This window comes from Salvelinus alpinus, chromosome 29, assembly GCF_045679555.1.
Source record: "Salvelinus alpinus chromosome 29, SLU_Salpinus.1, whole genome shotgun sequence".
Classification (NCBI taxonomy): Eukaryota; Metazoa; Chordata; class Actinopteri; order Salmoniformes; family Salmonidae; genus Salvelinus; species Salvelinus alpinus.
In genome coordinates, this window is record NC_092114.1 from 19,332,824 (window position 1) to 19,353,278 (window position 20,455).

The window sequence follows — 20,455 nt, forward strand, 5'->3', positions numbered from 1 at the left end:
GGAGAACTGAGACGAAGTAGAGACTCTGGACAGGGTGGATGAGGTTTAATTAAATGCAATTTATTCAGAGGTAAAGATATCTGAAATAGCGTGCACGGACCCTTTCATCAAGCTCAAAATGGAACTCTCCGAAAGAAGCCCAGATAACAGAGTGCATATACATTTTATACAGTACAGAAAGTAGGTTGAGTCTGGAAGTTCTGGTCCTCTGGTTGGTTCTGATGAGTTGGGCGAGGTCTCCTTCAGGCCAGTATCACTGTCCCATTGGCTCTGAGTAGAGTTCTTTGTCTTCAGAAATGTTCAGCTAAAACAGGAGATTAGGTGTGTGCGTAGATGTTCCTATTTTGACATTTCTGTGTGTCTCTGTAAAATGTTCAGACTGAAGAGGAGTTTTTGTGTGTGCGTAGATGTTCCTGTCTTATCTGTGTTTATGAAAGGTTTACGTCAGCCCTCTGTCCTTGGGTATGTGTGTGTCTCAGTTTCTCGTGATATTCAGTGCCAGGCACCCCTTTTCTTATCAGTCTTTATGAAAAGGCCTGTGTCAGCCATCTGTCTCTGGGTGTGTGTGGGTCTCCGTATCTGCTATGAGTTTGTGAGAAACCCTGTTTGGAAAGAAGTTAGTTATAACAATGTATTAGCAAATATGCTTGTGTTATAATAAATGATATTTATTACAAATCCCCCTCTTCACGTCTCACAAGAGACGTGACAAACGCTAGGACAAAAGCTACAAGTGGCAAAAAATAGAGTAAACTTTATCAGAAGATAAAGTTTTGATTCCCCCTCTTCACGTCTCCAAAGAGACGTGACATAAACTAGGTAAAAGTAAGAAAAGCAAAAGTAAACAACCAGGGAAACTTTCTCAGAGAGAAAGTTTTAATTCCCCCTCTTCACGTCTCACAAGAGACGTGACATAAACTTTGGTGAAAGTAAGAAAAGCAAAAGTAAACAACCAGGGAAACTTTCTCAGAGAGAAAGTTTTAATTCCCCCTCTTCACGTCTCACAAGAGACGTGACATAAACTTAGGTGAAAGTAGGAAAAGCAAAAGTAAACAACCAGGGAAACTTTCTCAGAGAGAAAGTTTTAATTCCCCCTCTTCACGTCTCACAAGAGACGTGACATAACCTTAAGCGAATCCAGGCACAAGAAGGGAAACTTTTTCCAGAAGAAAAAGTTTCATATTCCCTCTCTTCACGTCTCCTAAGAGACGTGACATAAACTAGGTAAAAGTAAGAAAAGCAAAAGTATTCAACCAGGGAAACTTTCTCAGAGAGAAAGTTTTAATTCCCCCTCTTCACGTCTCACAAGAGACGTGACATAACCTTAAGCGAATCCAGGCACAAGAAGGGAAACTTTTTCCAGAAGAAAAAGTTTCATATTCCCTCTCTTCACGTCTCCTAAGAGACGTGACATAAACTAGGTAAAAGTAAGAAAAGCAAAAGTATACAACCAGGGAAACTTTCTCAGAGAGAAAGTTTTGATTCCCCCTCTTCACGTCTCACCAGAGACGTGACAAAAGCTATGAATGGCGTTTCATTAGTCATCAGTCCAATAGCCTGGCTCAGCATCCTCCAGGGCAAGCATAGGAAACATCTGTCCCTTCTCTGCCTGGTTGGGATCAATAGCAGTAGTTATGATCCTAGTGGTCAGCGTTCGAATACATGGAATGCAGCAGCATCCACAAAGCACCAGTATCGCAGTGAAGACAGATATAGATACCAGTATGGAGGAAACAAGCATCTTATATTTCCCAAACGCATCCATCCAAGAGTCCCACATAGAGGTGTCAACCCCGGAGTGGTGCTTCATCTTCTCATTAAGTGTACGAAGACCCTCTAAGGCAACAGTAAGACTACCATCAGTTGCTGTGTTATTGGGAATGAAAGTACAACATTGCTCCCCGAACATGGCACAAACACCTCCGCGTTCAGCCAACAACATATCCACCGCGATTCTATTTTGGAATGCCATCAGGGATGTAGCTGCCAATTGTCCATGGACCGCCTCGAAACCTTGTTGAGTCCAATTACCTAATTTTTTAACCAAAAAACGAGAAAATGTTAAACCCTCAGGTCCATCCCTCTATACAACCTGTACCAGGTGGGCTCGTCGCCACCCGGGAACTTCAAACCTTCACAACAGGGAGGACAAACATCACTTTTTATTCATTCGACAACCTCTACTACAGCAAACCAAGGGTCCTCCTCTGTCAGGCCCACTCTCCTGCGAAAGCTTGATTCCGTATCAGCCTCTCCAACTGGAGCATCAAGCAACGGCATCATACCAGAGGTCCTTGCCCCATCTGTAACAGACTTCTTCAAACAAGGTATGATACAGGCAGCACAGCACATGAGCATAAGAAAAACAACAACTAGGGTCAGAAATCCAGTAACCATCATTGTAGTGCCAGTATCCATCATTGTAGTGCACTTACCAAACCAACCACCCAGCCAGGGGAACAGTCCACTCTCCTCCACACCTGCAAGACCCTCCATCTCCACCGATAACCTTGCCAACCCACTCAGAGCTTTTTGAAATGCTCCCATCCGGACTAGTATTGTTAGGGACAAACGTGCAACACTGTTCTCCAATCATTTTACATACACCTCCCTGGTTGGCCAGTATCATGTCTAGTGCTAGCCTATTCTGTCTAGCAGTTCGAGAGGTGGCATCCAATTGTTCAGCCATCCCCCTAAGTGCAGTGTGGGTGTAGTTGACAAATCATTGTTGATTATATTAAAGATAATTGATCCAGGCATTTTGTTTAGTATCACCAATAGCTGGGCCAATGGTGGGCATCAGATGCCACAGACCATCATTTCTGTTTAATGCCTGGAATTCGTGGGGGGACCCCTATTGGGACCCCCAACAGGTTGGTGTGGATGTTATCTGTACCCTCGGACCAAGGAGCGTCACGGCTCTGCCATCTCCTGGGTTGGTTCCGAGCCTCTGTGTCATGTGCAGCTCTCAGAAGTTGGTCAGCTGTAACCTCAATAATAGGCAATGGTGTTATCAGACTGGCCAAAGCACATGTGCCCTGACAATCTCCTTTCAAAATGGGGTCAATCGCCTGGCAGGTCCACACATCCACCATACATCAGCAACACCTCCAGTTAATAGTGGCATTAGTGATGCAGGTAGCAGTAGGGAGCCTCCCATAGTCTATACCCCTACCTGTACCAGTGTTACAGCTGTAATATCCCCCATATGCCTTAACCCCCCATGGTGTCTTCTGGGGAGGGACTTCTGGGAACACAAGACTCAGAGTTTTACACAGGGTTGAATTTGGCTTAAACTTTCCAATATGCACATCCAACCTTCCCCATTACTTAGGGCAAATGGGTGAGCAGCCAGAATAGGTCTGGCATGTCCACATACGACACAGTCCTTTCTATTTATTGTTTTGCAGGCCAACCACATATTCTCCCTTTCCTCATAACCAGTTTCAGTCCCCAATTGTTCACTATCTGAGATGTCTTTTTATATTTATTACCTGTCCCAGATTGGAGAGCTTAGGTGGTGGTGTGGGACTTGGTCTTGAAGTGGTGGAGGAGGCCGGCTGAATCCCTGGTCCGTTGGAACTGGTGGTGGTTCTGGCAGCACTGTGATGGTAACATCCCCATCGTATCCTAAACAGACAGCTCAGGACCAGAAGCAGTCCTGTAAAGCCCCATCCTCTCCCAGAGAACACATCATCAGCTAGAGATCAAGCAACACTTTCACTTCTATGAACGTACACAGTGAGGAAAGGTCGGGGTCAGGGAATTCTTCATTAAGGAGTTGACCCCTGAGCTTTATTAGCAACAGTTCTTCTCCTTAACTCTGTGATCATTCGGCAGTGTCAGTGTGTCTTACCCTCCAAGTGCGATATGCCCCCAGGTCGAGTGAATCACCTTCTCCTTTAATTCATCTGTAACGCATAAAATCCTGGACATACAGGTTTGGTTAACCACCAGTTTCTCATTTGTTTTATCTGATTATATATTTAACTTCTATACCTATTTGTTAGCTATAATTATTATTATTATTTATTTTTTAATTATTATTATTATTTTTTTTTTTTTATATAATTAGTTTATTATCCAATAGGCCCCATCCTATCCTAGACCACAATGTACCCATCCCCCTCTTGATACCTGGCTCTAGCCAGGTAACAACCTTACCTATTCTAAATAATGACTTAGGTAAGAATAGTAAAATATTCTTATGTTCTACATTATCATGTAGGAGCGCCCCTTTCATGTCTCCATTCAGTAACTGTTATCTACCCATTCTGTTATCCATGTCCTGGCGCCCCTTCCGAAACTCCCCTCTCTGCTCTCAAACCTTCAAGGTCTCAGCAGTGTAGGGAGGGCCTGTCTGTCTGCCCTTTCCCTTATCTGTCTGTAACAACTGTTTTGTTTCCTAATTTTAACTAAATGTCTCACTGTTTGGCTTCATCTAAACTCATGGATTTTTAGAAAAACATGTCTATGGTGGCAATTTCTAGAGTCCTTACATATTAATTTACCTCAAAACCAGTATACCAAATGACCACAAATGCATTATCTACATGGCCCTCCCCCGAAGCTGATCAGACTTCAAGAGACAGCCATGATGCAGGTCAAAGGTTACAACACCCCCTTACATTCGTGTTCCATACCATGTCTAGACCTATTAAAGAACCCCTTATCTTTAAAAATTAAACATTTCCTTGTCTAATTAAAACTCAGAAAATAAAACTCTGAATATTCCATATATGAGTGTGCCCCTTTACGATACCTTGTCTCTGGGAACATGTAAATCCCCTTAACCCAAACGTTTACTACAAACAAAACATAATTACATAGTTATTTATACCTGTCACAAGAATTTAAAACATGGCCAAGAGGATTAAGTCCTCACCACATTAAAGCTCAGGCTTGGACTTAGGTACCGAGCGGCGACCAGTTAAAAAATAGTTATTAACCTGACCCGGATTTGCCAATTCAGCACGAGCTCCCGAATGATCAAGCTCAGTTTAATTCCGATGCTACCTAGAAGGGTGTCCGAGGCGTGTACGAGGTTGCCAACAACTTACATCTTCAACTTACACTAACTTCTAGTCCCGGACACTGATACAAACTTGAACAGACACTTCAATCTTATGGATACTCCTAGTTCTAGCAACTAGCCCCATTACTAAGATGTGTCATTACTTCTCACTTATCTTACGGATACTCCTAGTTGCAACTAGCCCCGTTTCTAAGATATATCAGAATAAATGGCAGATATCTTTACACAAGTGCCTTCACATGTAAATACTTTATACCCTGCCATTGGACCTTGTGAATCTGTTTGGAGAGAGCTGCAGAAAGTTCCGTCAGTTTTCTCACATAGTCAGACATTGCAATTTGTTGTACATCAAGAGCGGGCATATGACCTCCCTCTCTTGGTGGACCACACATCTATCTTAGCCTTCAAAGTCTGATTGGCCCTCCCACGAGGTCTTGAGATTGGGGCCTGTACATTTATATTGTTCCTTTCCCCCTGCCCTGTCCTGTATTTTTTGTTCTAGGTATTCATTGAACTCTAGTTTTGGGCCATTAGCGGCTGCCATGGTAAATTTCAGGATCAGGTTTGACTATTTTAGTGCACTTAGCCCGTCACTGGCCGAGGCCAGCAATGTATTCTCGGTGCTGACACCGACTTATCTCTGGTGCCCCACACTCGTACACAAATAATTATTTACAGCAGTTATTACTGTTAAACAGATTTTGTTAATCGAGTTGTTATATATTTTCCCAGAAGGTATCAGAATCGCCCTTCTGGAACAATATATCTACGAACTCAAGCGCTGCTAAAATAATTATCAATTCAATTATAGGAATTATTTTGCAAAAGTTATCAGCGTTTTTCAGTTTTTCGAGTTGTTATATATTTTCCCAGAAGGTATCAGAATCGCCCTTCGGGAACAATATATCTACGAACTCAAGCGCTGCTAAAATAATTATCAATTCAATTGTAGGAATTATTTTGCAAAAGTTATCAGCGTTTTTCAGTTTTTCGAGTTGTTATATATTTTCCCAGAAGGTATCAGAATCGCCCTTCGGGAACAATATATCTACGAACTCAAGCGCTGCTAAAATAATTATCAATTCAATTTTAGGAATTATGGAAATACCAACATCACAATAGAGGAAAAATACAAGTCAGTTTTCAGCTCGGCGGCTGCACCACGGGCCAAAAGAAAACTCAGCTGTCCTCCCAAAAGTTATCAACTAGTGAGTCTCGTGAAAAGGCCAATCTTACACAACATTTCAAATTAACATTTCCACATTTAGTTTTAACACATTGATCGCAGGTTAAGTTCTTCACAGTGCATTTAGTTAAGTGCCACGTCAACCATTTGCCCGACTATCTGAACTTGTATTTTTGTTTTATTTTGTTGATTCCCCCTAGGTAACTTCCAAGTGTTTTAACCAATCAAATGTTGTTAAGTCTGGGGAACCTTTTCTAGACTTGGATTCTCACGGAATTCTCACTCAACCCGACTGTCTGAATCTTTTTATCAAGTCAGTTACAATTATCTTCTACCCGACTATGTGGATTTATCACAACACCCATTTACTTAGATTCTCACGGCTTCTACCCGACTATATGAATCTGAGTCTCACGGCTTCTACCCGACTATGTGACTCTCTATATCTCAGATATCTTTACATGTTTACTTTTACATTTACAATAGACATTTATCATAAATTTGACAGTAACCCATACTCAACCTCAGTACTTCTGATCTTTAATTTGGATTTTCCTAATATACAATATGCAGATTTTTGATTTAAACAGGTTTCTGCTTACCTTTGTTTTGTAGGCCTTATAGATCAGTTTCCTGAGGTGAGCTAGATTCCCGGCTGCTCCTTCGACAGGTCACCCTTCCTTTCTGATCCGTCTCTCACTTGTCTCTTTTCTCTATCAACTTTTTATGGACCGAATTCAGAGAAGAAAACCATCCTCTGCTACCAATTTGTTGATAAAACAAGTTTACTGGAGAACTGAGACGAAGTAGAGACTCTGGACAGGGTGGATGAGGTTTAATTAAATGCAATTTATTCAGAGGTAAAGATATCTGAAATAGCGTGCACGGACCCTTTCATCAAGCTCAAAATGGAACTCTCCGAAAGAAGCCCAGATAACAGAGTGCATATACATTTTATACAGTACAGAAAGTAGGTTGAGTCTGGAAGTTCTGGTCCTCTGGTTGGTTCTGATGAGTTGGGCGAGGTCTCCTTCAGGCCAGTATCACTGTCCCATTGGCTCTGAGTAGAGTTCTTTGTCTTCAGAAATGTTCAGCTAAAACAGGAGATTAGGTGTGTGCGTAGATGTTCCTATTTTGACATTTCTGTGTGTCTCTGTAAAATGTTCAGACTGAAGAGGAGTTTTTGTGTGTGCGTAGATGTTCCTGTCTTATCTGTGTTTATGAAAGGTTTACGTCAGCCCTCTGTCCTTGGGTATGTGTGTGTCTCAGTTTCTCGTGATATTCAGTGCCAGGCACCCCTTTTCTTATCAGTCTTTATGAAAAGGCCTGTGTCAGCCATCTGTCTCTGGGTGTGTGTGGGTCTCCGTATCTGCTATGAGTTTGTGAGAAACCCTGTTTGGAAAGAAGTTAGTTATAACAATGTATTAGCAAATATGCTTGTGTTATAATAAATGATATTTATTACAACACTCCCTGTCATGGATTTAAAAGCATTGGATTGGTTTAAGCAAAACCCAAGATCAGCATTCAGGGGCAACGTCACACAGCACCCTTGTTTGACAAGACAATGGCAAGTTGGCCAAAGCAGAAACCGACTGGAACCCAGGAGGATACATGAGATCTCAAATTATATTTTTAATAGATGGTTTTGTAGTTTTAACAAAACTGGCATGTGCACAATAGTTTACAATGTTTATTAAATGCATAAATAAAGTTGAACAATGAGCACTTGTCTCTCAAATGCATAGTTACAGTTGTTGGTTAGCTATCTAGCGAATTTGAGCCATATTAGCATAGACGTGACATCAGTGAAAACACCTCAAAACAAGACATGGTATCAAGAACAAGATAAAACTAGCTGAAACTAGTCACTTACGGTTCCCCACATGGTAGTTAATTGTCATTGTTGCGAGCTATCTGGCCATCAAGAATCGCAACGACACATGGTCTTCTGTTTGGAGCGATTTCAGTGCCAACAAAAACGATTTGAAATCAATATTTTTTTATTTACATTTAGATATTGAATTTGAAGCCAATCTTTTTGAATTTGTAATGGGCAAATTGAATAATTGAATTCATAAATTTAACTCGTATTTCATGATTTGAAAGTTAATTGAATTAATATTGCATTCATTCAATTGAATTCAAATTCAGTATTTATATATTCAGTTTCAGTATCAATATGGTAAATATTGCATTCATTGTCTATCAAGTTTACAAACTATAATTTCCAGTTGACCAAAGTTTCATATTCAACTTCTCAGATTCAGTTCCCTCAATTCAGATTCAAAACCAGAGACGACATCCTAGTACTTTGCAAGCAAGGAATGGTAGAAGAAAACAAATATTGTGCTGACAAACTGCCTGGGAGCTCCTCAGTGGTGAAACTCCTCCTCCTTCAATCAGTGGTGAACCAGGTGGAACAAATCTTCCAGGCAATCTGGGCGTGCCAGCACCTGGCTCTGCTGTTGTCTTTAGACCGCAGTGAAAGGAGCATTTATAACACCACAAGACCAAGGAAACTTCATCTTTGTGATCAAGGTGACTGTGCAAGTCCAAGCCCTCCACAAAACTGTGAAAGACAGCCGGTAAGCGCCATATTAGCCATGCTTGGCTAGACTGACTTAAGCAGTGCACTGCTAATGATACTCTGGAAAACACAGACTCTTACCTCTTAACTTTGATAGGACTTTTGCAGTGGTATTTATAACTTCAAATGTTGTTTGTGGGGTATAAAGGAAAAGGAAGAAGAGCCAAATTCATTGTTGACAAAGAACTTGTTTGAAATGGTTAAAAGTAATTTAAACTTTGTAGAAATCTTAGTAAACCAAGTTCTTAATTCAGTAACAAATGTATAGTCTAAAAAATCTTTGGCTAAAAAATGTAAGATTTGTCTGCTTAAAACTACTGATTAGAAAATAAATGTAATTTTTTACTACTAAAAATATTTTGAATGTATTTGGCTAAAATGCAAATTTAGAGAAAATATACTGATTCTGCTCATTTGATTAGAAATGGTAGGTTTCTATTTTGGGAAACATTTGCTTAAAAGTGGAAACCTTGTGTTTTATGGTGGCAGAAATGTGTTTATCTGGGGTGAATGTGGATAATTTTGTGTATTTGATTGGGCTGTCAACTCATAGTAACTTGTATTTGTCATCTCTTTTTTTGAGGTTTTTCACCTGTTTACTGCCAACCAAAGAATGGTAAATAAAAGACAAACAACTGATTCCATGGCTGTTTATTGAGTGAAATCCATCTTCATGTGGAGGGACTGTCCTTTTCAAGTGGGGAATTGCACAAGAAAGAGGTCAAAACATGACAAATATAATCAAACAAGCAAAACAATGAGATTATTGTGGACTACAGGAAAAGGAGGGCCGAACAGGCAGGGCTGTAGTGGAGCGGGTCGAGAGTTTCAAGTTCCTTGGTGTCCACATCACCAACAAACTATCATGGTCCAAACACACCAAGGCAATCGTGAAGAGGGCACAAAAACACCTTTTCACCTTCAGGAGACTGAAAAGATGTGGTATGGATCCTCAAAAAGTTCTACAGCTGCACTATCGAGAGCATCCTGACCAGTTGCTTCACCGCCTAGTATGGCAACTGCTCGGCATCCGAACATAAGGAGCTACACAGGCTAGTGCGTACGGCCCAATACATTAATGGGGCCGAGCTTCCTGACATCCAGGACCTATATACTAGGCGTGTCAGAGGAAGGCCCAAAAAATTGTCAAAGGCTCCAGTCACCCAAGTCATAGACTGTTCTCTCAGCTACCGCACGGCAAGCCGTACCGGAGCACCAAGTCTAGGTCTAAAAGGTTTCTTTACAGCTTCTACCCTCAAGCTACAAGACTGCTGAACAATTAATCAAATGGCCACCCGGACTATTTACATTGAACCCCCTTTGTTTTTATACTGCTGCAACCTGCGTGTACAAATTACCTCGACTAACCTGTACACCCGCACATTGACTCATTATTGTTATGTAATTTTGTGTTACTTTTTATTGTATTTTTTACTTTTGTTTATTTAGTTTATATTTTCTTAACTCTATTTCTTGAACTGCATTGTTGATTAAGGGCTTGTAAGTAAGCATTTCACGGTAATACATCTGTTGTATTTGGCGCATGTGATCAATTTGATTTGACTCTGTTAAACATGTTTTGGGTGTTTTCTGAAGCCAATGTGGCATGTTGAATTACATTTCTTAATATGAATTTGGCTCTGCCGTTTGGGCTATAAGCTATTATGTCCAATTCCTGAAAGTGAATACTCTCTGGAACATGGTCGTGCCTTCTGTTCCTCTCTATGTTGGAAGGGAGTGTGACAAAAATGTAAATTGACCCCATAACAGTATAGTTGAATAGCACTTCTAAGGATAGCTATTCCACTCCCTATTTAATCTTGCTCTTGTGAATGACTGGGTTCGAACCGGGTCTCCTACATGTCTCAAGACTGTGTTAGCCCATTTAGCTAATGGGCTAACACAGTCATTCACAAGAGCACACTATAGGGATGAGATTCCCAACTGGTTGCAACCTTGTTCAGTCAATCCATGTGATAATTTGACCCCTTTTAATTATTTCACGTATTCATTAGACCCTGAGAATCAAATGAGGTGATATGAAATGCTTAGTAAAATACTTATCTGAAATGTGTCTTATCTGACTGATGTTTGCATTGTGTACTATTTTCCTGTTCCTATTTCTTGGGTTTTGTATTCAAAACTGAGAGACAAATATCCATCAATGGTCAAATGGGTAGAGTTGCAATGGCTTACTATGGTACACATTTGATGACCATCTGGGTCATACAGCAATGGAACACTTGTAATACCATATACCAATACGTAATACCAATACAATTTGATCTCAAATCAAATTGTATTTGTCACATGCTTTAAAAAAAATGTACTTAAAAAAAAATTTGCTTTGTTAGTTAGGTGCTCATAAGTAAGCATTTCACTGTAAGGTCTACACCAGTTGTAGTCGGCGCATGTGACTAATACAATTTGATTTGATTTTGCTTCATAAACAACCGGTTTAGACTAACAGTGCAATGCTTACTTACCAACAATGCTGAGGGAAAAAAATAGAAATAATAGAAAAATAATAACACGAGGAGTTAGTACACAATGATTAACGATAACTTGGCTAGTCAAGATTCTCAATTGATTGTCATTCATAGGCCTACAAGATCTTCACTTGCATTTGGATGAACTACTATGAAACTGCCATCAGTATCAAAAAGGCGTGGCAGAAATCACGATGACGTAGGCACAGTCTTCAGGTTATAAACAAACTGCAGTCCGCCATCTTGTTACACCGCGAGAAAGAAGCACAAAGGAGGACGCTATTATTTTGTCTGAAAACGTAGCGAGCTATATCGTTAGCTATTCTAATTACAAAATGAGTGACTTAGAGGATGGACACTTTGATGGACGAGTAAGTATTAACGTGCAACGGAAACCAAAATAATGTCTTATCGTTCCTCTCTTTTGCTGACATAGCTAGCTAACGTTAGCTAGTTACGGTTGTTATCAGTTTATTCGTTAGTAAGTTAACGCTGTGGCTTGCTAGCTAATTTGCCAGTTGAGTTGGTAATTTAAAATAAAAAGTAGGTAGATTACAACTTAAAATGTAACTCACACAATTGTAAGATTGCTGGGATAACGAGATGAACTCAACATTATTCTTCAAAATTAAACAGATTAGCTACCTAGCTAACGTTACCTTTCGCTATTTGTTGCCAGCTGAACAATACAATAGCTAGCAAGCTAACTTCCCTAGCTAAGTGGCTAACGACGTTATCGGACATGACGCTACCGGTATCGTAAATGCAACGTTATACACGTTACACAGATACGCTAACTAACGTTAGCTGTTGCTAGGTTCTAGCTAGCTCCCAGGTAAGTTTGGTGGAAACCTTTGTCGCAATAGTAAGTTGCAATCGGAGCTTCCTGTGGTGTAGCTAAATAAGTTAGAGGTAGCTAGTGGTGAGACACAACTGTTACCTCACAATGTTAATTTACTCGGTGTGCTACAACTATGTATTGCAAAAAATAAAAAAACTATGTATTGCAGTGTACCTCTCTTGAAAAGTTGTAGTCACACAACTGTTACCTCACAATGTTAATTTACTCGGTGTGCTACAACTATGTATTGCAAAAAATAAAAAAACTATGTATTGCAGTGTACCTCTCTTGAAAAGTTGTAGTCATCATCACTGAACCCTTCTGAGATGCAGGGTAATACAACATTTCTGCAAGTCAAGTACTTGTCCTGCTACAAATACTGTATACATTATTATTTAACGAAAGATCTTATTTTTCTATAAATTCATGATCTTTAATTTTATTAAATGTTCTTTTTTCATTAAGGTTAATGATCGTGAAGGATTTGAAGAGTTTTATCCAAGAATGTGGAAGAAAATATCCAAGAATAAACGAAGCCTTATGAAAAACAGTTACAGAGCAGAACATAGATGTGGGAAGGGGAAAAATCAATGAAACTGGAAGATTGGTGTTCAGATATAGAAGCGCTTGCAGTATGTATGACTAAAGGTGAAAATTGTTTCTATTTGGGGCAGAGAGAACCCGGAATCAGAAAATGAAAACTGAAAAAAGAAGAACGACGAAGAACAGTAGAATTCCTGAGAGAAGGAAGTAGAGTATATAAAGAAACTGGAAGAAAGAATGAATGTATCCCTAGGTTAAGTAAATGTACAGTATATGTTCCAAGTGTCTTTACACTACTATGCTCCCTTTCTATAGATAAAACATGCATGATGACTTTAGTTTTACCCAGGTAGAAGAAATGAGACATGGCATTTGTTAACATTATGACAGGGTTCTAGCAAATTATTATTCCAATTGAAGGACTTTTTTTCTTCCTTTCTCTATCACTTGTAATAGACGTGGTGGAGCGCTAACCTTTTCCTCCACAGTGTATGTGCTCTAGTTGTGTATGTCTGACTTTGAACAGTTGCTTGTCTGTTCCTGTGTGTGTAAGTAAGAGGGGGCCTTTTTAACACGCGGTTACTGTAACATTAGGACTCTCGCTCCCCATCCAAATCGGACCGTGGCAGTCCTGTTCGGGTCAAGTCGGAGAGCAGATCCGGCTCCCCGAGCCCATCCCGGGTCGCCAAACACTCAGAGTCTCGGTCCCGCTCTAAGTCCAGGTGAGTCTGTCTTCCTGTTATTGGAACCCCCACTTCCTATCTCATTGATTCCATTCTCTTTGTGAAGGGTAATGTCAAATTGTTCTTTTGCATAACTTGACACTAAATTCTTTCTCCAGGTCTCACTCTCGTAGGCACTCTAACCGCCGGTACAGCCGCTCTCGCTCCCCCTCCAACCGGAAGAAGTCCCGCTCCTACAGCCCGGAATACCGGAAGAAGAAGAGCCAGAGTGCATCGCCTAACCGCCGCCGCCCCAGCAGCAGGGTGAGTGACAGGTCAGGGTCTGGCTGCTGATGGGGGTAGAGAAGTACTTCCCAACCTTCTCCTCTGTAACCACCTGACGTTTCAGATATTTGTTGTAGCCCTAAACTGGCACACCTTAGTGTGCACACTAGTCAAGGGCTTGTTGAATAAGTTAACTAGTCAAACCAGGTGGGCCAGTTTAGGGATACAACAGATATGTTAAACATCTGCTGGTTACCAAGAAGACGGTTGGGAAACCCTGTGGTAGAGGGACCGCTGTGTTGTATAGAAAATACAATTGTCAGATGTGTTTAATGGCTTGCAGCTGCTTTATGGGATTTGATTAAGGTGTGTGTACGTAGTTTATGATAGGAATGTTTGACAGTTTGATGTATAGGTAGCACGTTCATTTACCAGTTAGTATTCCTATGCTGCTCCTGTCCTGACCCCTCCTGTATTGTTTGTTACAGGAAACAGAATGTGGCGTATTTAATAACCCCTTTTATTAACCCTCCCTCTCTTTGTCAATAGAGCCAAGACTTCAGAAAAGAGACATTCAGTCAGGGAGCAGGAGGTGGTGAGGATGCCAGGGTATGTACATCTTCTTACCGTGATGCCTTCTGCATTCTACATCGTGTTTTAACGCAGTGGGCCACAGCATGCAATGCCTGTGGTTTGGCAGTATAGTCACATTTATGCCTCTCGTGTGTGTGACTGAGATGAAGAGTGTGAGGGCAGAGATTGTATGCTACACCTAGTGGCTGGTAATGTTCATATCAGCTGCTGTGAACTCTGATCCCTTTGACCTCCAGGCGAACCCTGACCCCAACCAGTGTCTGGGGGTGTTTGGACTGAGCTTGTACACCACGGAGAAGGACCTGAGGGAGGTATTTGGCCGGTACGGCCCTTTGGCTGGGGTTAATGTGGTCTATGACCAGCGCACAGGGCGCTCCCGTGGCTTCGCCTTCGTCTACTTCGAGAGGATCGCCGATTCCAAGGAGGTATGGGACAAACAGAGCAGTCTGGGCCTCTTTCTCAAATTAGTTTTTCCTCGACTATTGCGTTCTCTCTCCTTGCCTTCTCAACTGTGTTGGAGAATGTCTGAGGCCCTTCCCCTCAGAACTTATCCAATGGGTTTTGAGAAGGTGAGAATGCCAGAAATCAAGAAAAGATTAATTGAGAAAGAGCCATGGATTAGGAAGCACATGATGGGTCCTATTTAAAAGGAATTTTGTTGTTATAAGAAGTAATGCTGTTGATCATGTTGTGATACACCTAAGAACCGATGGTAACTTTGCTTTTGGTGCGATCAATGGCCTCATTCCTCGGTTCTTAATTCACCTGGAACCATTGATATTGTACACTGACTAGTCTGTACACTATAGTTTCGTTTTTATATTGTGAGTCGTGGTTGTGTGATTACTCATAAGCACCACCAGGTGTCAGTCTTGCCACTGACATGAAGTGGTACAAGTGACACGGGGAACTCATCACTGTTAATAAGGTTCAGTCTAATCCCAGGGGCCCAACATCGCGAGACTTCCGGGAATGCTTGCGAAGCAGATTGGGGGTTGAGAAGTGAAATGATTCCTTAGTTGTTCATTTTCACCATCTAAAGGCACAACCTAGGTTTGAGCCAGTGTCGGCACAACCGTTTGCCCTGATGACTTGTTTCAACACATGAGCGTAGCTAGCCACTGTCGCCTTGACATGGCCTACACTGCTTCTATTGGAGAAGCAGTTTCTACATATCTTCATACTGAACCATCTTTGGTTCAGCCAACCAGCTTTGGTTCAGCGTTGGACCAATGGGATGGCTCAAGCTGTGCTCAGTATGAACACACATTAAACCTATTCTCTTTATTTTTTACCTCAATCCTTTCCCTGTACACGTAGAACCCATGAGATGGAGCTCATTTTCAGTGACGAATTTTTAAACTGCTGTGTTTTTGTACCTCTTTGTTTCCCTAGGCAATGGAGCGGGCCAACGGTATGGAGCTGGATGGGAGACGTATTAGAGTGGACTTCTCTATCACCAAGAGGGCCCACACCCCTACGCCTGGCATCTACATGGGCCGACCCACACAGTAAGTATAGGATGGTGAATCTCTGCTCATTGTGTGGTTTTATGCAGATTTCCACCTGTCTTGCTGTAACTGTATTTATCTCCTGTGTGTATTGCTGTTTTATCTTCTTGGATGGCCTAGTGTGAAGTGGTGATACTGGGGGATAGGATGACTTAGTTTATTGTCCTGGTGTGAAGTGGTGCTACTGGGGGATGACTTAGTTTATTGTCCTGGTGTGAAGTGGTGCTACTGGGGGATGACTTAGTTTATTGTCCTGGTGTGAAGTGGTGCTACTGGGGGATGACTTAGTTTATTGTCCTGGTGTGAAGTGGTGCTACTGGGGGATGACTTAGTTTATTGTCCTGGTGTGAAGTGGTGCTACTGGGGGATGACTTAGTTTATTGTCCTGGTGTGAAGCGGTGCTACTGGGGGATGACTTAGTTTATTGTCCTGGTGTGAAGCGGTGCTACTGGGGGATGACTTAGTTTATTGTCCTGGTGTGAAGTGGTGCTACTGGGGGATGACTTAGTTTATTGTCCTGGTGTGAAGTGGTGCTACTGGGGGATGACTTAGTTTATTGTCCTGATGTTAAGTGGTGCTACTGGGGGATGACTTAGTTTATTGTCCTGGTGTGAAGCGGTGCTACTGGGGGATGACTTAGTTTATTGTCCTGGTGTGAAGTGGTGCTACTGGGGGATGACTTAGTTTATTGTCCTGGTGTGAAGTGGTGCTACTGGGGGATGACTTAGTTTATTGTCCTGATGTTAAGTGGTGCTACTGGGGGATGACTTAGTTTATTGTCCTGGTGTGAAGCGGTGCTACTGGGGGATGACTTAGTTTATTGTCCTGATGTTAAGTGGTGCTACTGGGGGATGACTTAGTTTATTGTCCTGGTGTGAAGCGGTGCTACTGGGGGATGACTTAGTTTATTGTCCTGGTGTGAAGTGGTGCTACTGGGGGATGACTTAGTTTATTGTCCTGGTGTGAAGTGGTGCTACTGGGGGATGACTTAGTTTATTGTCCTGATGTTAAGTGGTGCTACTGGGGGATGACTTAGTTTATTGTCCTGGTGTGAAGCGGTGCTACTGGGGGATGACTTAGTTTATTGTCCTGATGTTAAGTGGTGCTACTGGGGGATGACTTAGTTTATTGTCCTGGTGTGAAGTGGTGCTACTGGGGGATGACTTAGTTTATTGGGAGTTATGAGCTGTGTCTGAAGTGGCACCCCACCCCCTGTATAGGGAATCTGGTGCCATTTGGACGCAGCCAGTGTTGTGTTTGAGGAAATCTTAACTCTTGTTGTCCCTTTCCTCAGAAATGGTGGTGGGGGGGAGCGAAACAATGGCGGCAGCGGTGGTGGAGGGGGGAGGAGGGGACGGGACTCGTACGACAGATACGACGATCGACGCGGTGGCGGCTACGACCGTGGATATGACCGTGGATACGATCGGGGAGACCGGGGATACGACAGATATGACGAGTACGACAAGTACAGGTGAGTGATACTCCAGATGTTGACTTCTTTCAATAGATTCACATTCACCTCGGTTAGCTATGAATATACAGTACCAGTCAAAAGTTTTGGACACCTACTCATTCAAGGTTTTTATTTTTACTATTTTCTACATTGTAGAATAATAGTGAAGACATCAAAACTATGAAATAACACATGGAATCATGTAGTAACCAAAAGGGTTAAATGGATCAAAATATGTTTTTGATTCTTCAAAGTAGCCTGCCTTTGACAGATTTGCACTCTTGGCATAGTAAAAATAAAAACCCTGGAATGAGTAGGTGTCAACTTTTGACTGGTACTGTATTTGGAATAAAAATGAACATATTTAACTTGTTAACACTGTTGGTGTTCTTCAGGTTAAATGAGGGGATGAATGGGGTTACGTGTCCTGTTGGGGTATTGTGAGTTATTCCTCACACTTGTATAAATCTGTTCTCTGTCCTTCAGTCGCAGGCGCTCTCCCTCACCCTACTACAGTAGATACAGGTCCCGCTCAAGGTCTCGCTCATACAGCCCACGTAAGTACACGCACCTCAAAAGCCATTGTTCAACTCTTAACTATACTCAGTTTGATGTCTGAGGGACTCACAATTACATGAAGCCTATCACACTAACGTGGATCCTTGTCTCTTTACAGGACGATACTAACAAACTTTCATCAAGGTCAGGTTTTTTTTCTTTCTCCGTTAAGCACATTGGAGCAGAGCGGGTCGGGAGCGTTGTCAAGCTAACTAAAGTGTATATCAACAGACGAAGCGCCTCTGCAAGAAAGTCAGTTTGTAAGAAGTGTTGTTTACGTGCTGTAGATGTCGTTATTTCTTTACTTTGATGCCACCATGTAGTGTCTGTGCTGAAGACCCAGAGGGGAGTAATGAAACTCATTGTGCCCGTTTGAGTATCTTTTAAAACACTCCCTTCTCTTCAGCTTGTCACTGATCTATAAGTGACTGGATAAATTGAAGTGTTGTTGCTTTCGGGCTGGATTGCTTTCACCAATCCAGCCTTGTCAGATCAGTGGTTACCTCAAGGAAGGAAAGAAGAATGTTTAATATTCAACATATTCAAACGGGCTCATTGGTTTTGGCAGTAAATGTGAAATTGATCAAGTATCACTGGTTTGAGGAGGGTCTTTGTTATTAAGTGACCTCTTTTAGTTTCGGATGTTATTGGGATATCCTCCAGAGATGTTTATTTTGATGTTATTTTGTTTTTATGGAAATTAAAAAACTGAATCCCTAATGTAAATGTATTTTAATTCTGAATTCAAAGTTAGGCTGTGTGAAGGTATCATTCAGAAGAGTTGTCCCTGGGATCCACATGGCAATACAGATCTTTGAACAAAAGTTGATTGATTTTATGTACTTGTTCACCACAGTGCAAGTCCTAATCACCATGCATCTATCAGCCTAATGAAAAATACAAGATTAGTTTTTGTTTTACCAACAAATAAGTGTTGCAATACACTGAACAAAAATATAAAAGCAACATGCAACAATTTCACTGAGTTACAGTTCATATAAGCAAATCAGTCAATTTTAATAAATTCATTATGCCCTAATCTATAGATTTCACACTGGGAATAGATACCTCAAAAGTAGGGGCGAGGTTCAGAAAACCAGTCGGTGTCTGATGTGAGCACCATTTTCCTCATGCGGAGTGACATCTGCATAGAGTTGATCAGGCTGATTGTGGCCTTTGGGGTGTTGTCCCACTCTTCAATGGCTGTGCGAAGTTGCTGAATATTGGCAGGAGTTAGTACACATTGATCCAGAGCATCCCAAACATGCTCAATGGGTGGTGACATGTCTGCCATGGAAGAACTGGGACATTTTCAGCTTCCAAGAATTGTGTATAGATCCTTGCGACATGAGGCCATGCATTATCATGCTTAAACATGGTGGCGAATAATTGGCACGACAGTAGGCCTCAGGCTCTCATCACAGCATCTGTGCATTCAAATTGCCATTGATAAAATGCAGTTGTGTTTGTTGTCCGTAGCTTATGCCTGCCCATACCATAACCCCACCTTGGGACACTACGTTGACATCAGCAAACCGCTCACCCACACGCTGCCATCTGCCCGGTATAGTTGAAACCAGGATTCATCCGTGAAGAGCACACTTCTCCAGTGACAATCGAAGGTGAGCATTTGCCCACCGAAGTCTGTTACAACACCCAGCTGTAGTCAGGTCAAGACCCTGGTGACGACAACGGGTACGCAGATGAGCTTCCCCGAGATGGTTTCTGACAGTTTGTGCAGAAATTCTTTGGTTGTGCAAACCCACAGTTTCATCAGCTGTCTAGGTGGCTGGTCTCAGACGCTCCCGCAGGTGAAGCCGGATGTGGAGGTCCTGTGCTGGAGTGGTTACACGTGTTCTGCGATTGTGAGGATGGTTGGATTTACTCCCAAATTCTCTAAAATTATGGCAGCGGCGGCTTATGGTAAAGGAATTAACATTCAATCTTCTGGCAACAGCTCTGGTGGACATTCCTGCAGTCAGCATGCCAATTGCACGCTCCCTCAACTTGAGAAATCTGTGGCATTGTGTGTGACTAAACTGCACATTTTAGAGGGGGCTTTTATTGTCCCCACCATAATGTGCACCTGTGTAATGATCATTCTGTTTAATCAGTTTCTTGATATGCCACACCTGTCAGGCGGATGGATTATCTTGGCGAAGGAGAAAGGCTCATTAACAGGAATGTAAACAAAATTGTGCACACAATGAGAGAAATAAGCCTTCTGTGCATATGTAAAATGTATGGGATCTTTTATTTCAGCTCATAAAACATGGGACCAACACTTTACATGTTGCATTTATATTTTTGTTCATTGTATTTGCCAATGACTTGCTCGTAAGAACAGTATAAGCACACATGATTGATAAATGAAACCGCTGCTTTTGACATTCATCCCTTCACTGAAATACGCCGACTTCTCAGGCTAATTATCCCCGACTGACTATAGTATTCAGCCCATCTCCGATCAAACAAGCTAAATTCACACCTCTGCTCCTCTGTTTTTGACAATACTTGTTAATGTTTACACTAGTCAGACACTCCTTTATAGTGTGTGTTCAGCATGGGGAACCATACCCAACACTGCAGATAGCAATACACTACATACAGTAGAAAGAACCTGTCCTCCACATAAAATGCGAATTACTGCTCTATTTTCTATTTTTCTATGTGCAATCCTCAAGAGGGCCGGCACACTTCACTAA

The 20,455-nt window shown here is 41.8% G+C and overlaps 1 protein-coding gene across 1 annotated transcript; it reads left to right on the plus strand.

Moving 5' to 3' along the window:
* The first annotated feature begins 11,524 nt into the window (after positions 1-11,524).
* LOC139559234 (transformer-2 protein homolog alpha-like) lies at positions 11,525-18,470 on the plus strand. Its single transcript, XM_071375034.1, has 9 exons — positions 11,525-11,671; positions 13,279-13,406; positions 13,526-13,670; positions 14,181-14,240; positions 14,462-14,650; positions 15,621-15,736; positions 17,031-17,210; positions 17,679-17,749; positions 17,869-18,470. The coding sequence occupies exons 1-9, from the start codon at positions 11,636-11,638 to the stop codon at positions 17,877-17,879; spliced, it is 936 nt and encodes a 311-aa protein (XP_071231135.1). The 5' UTR covers positions 11,525-11,635; the 3' UTR covers positions 17,880-18,470.
* The last annotated feature ends 1,985 nt before the right edge of the window (positions 18,471-20,455 follow it).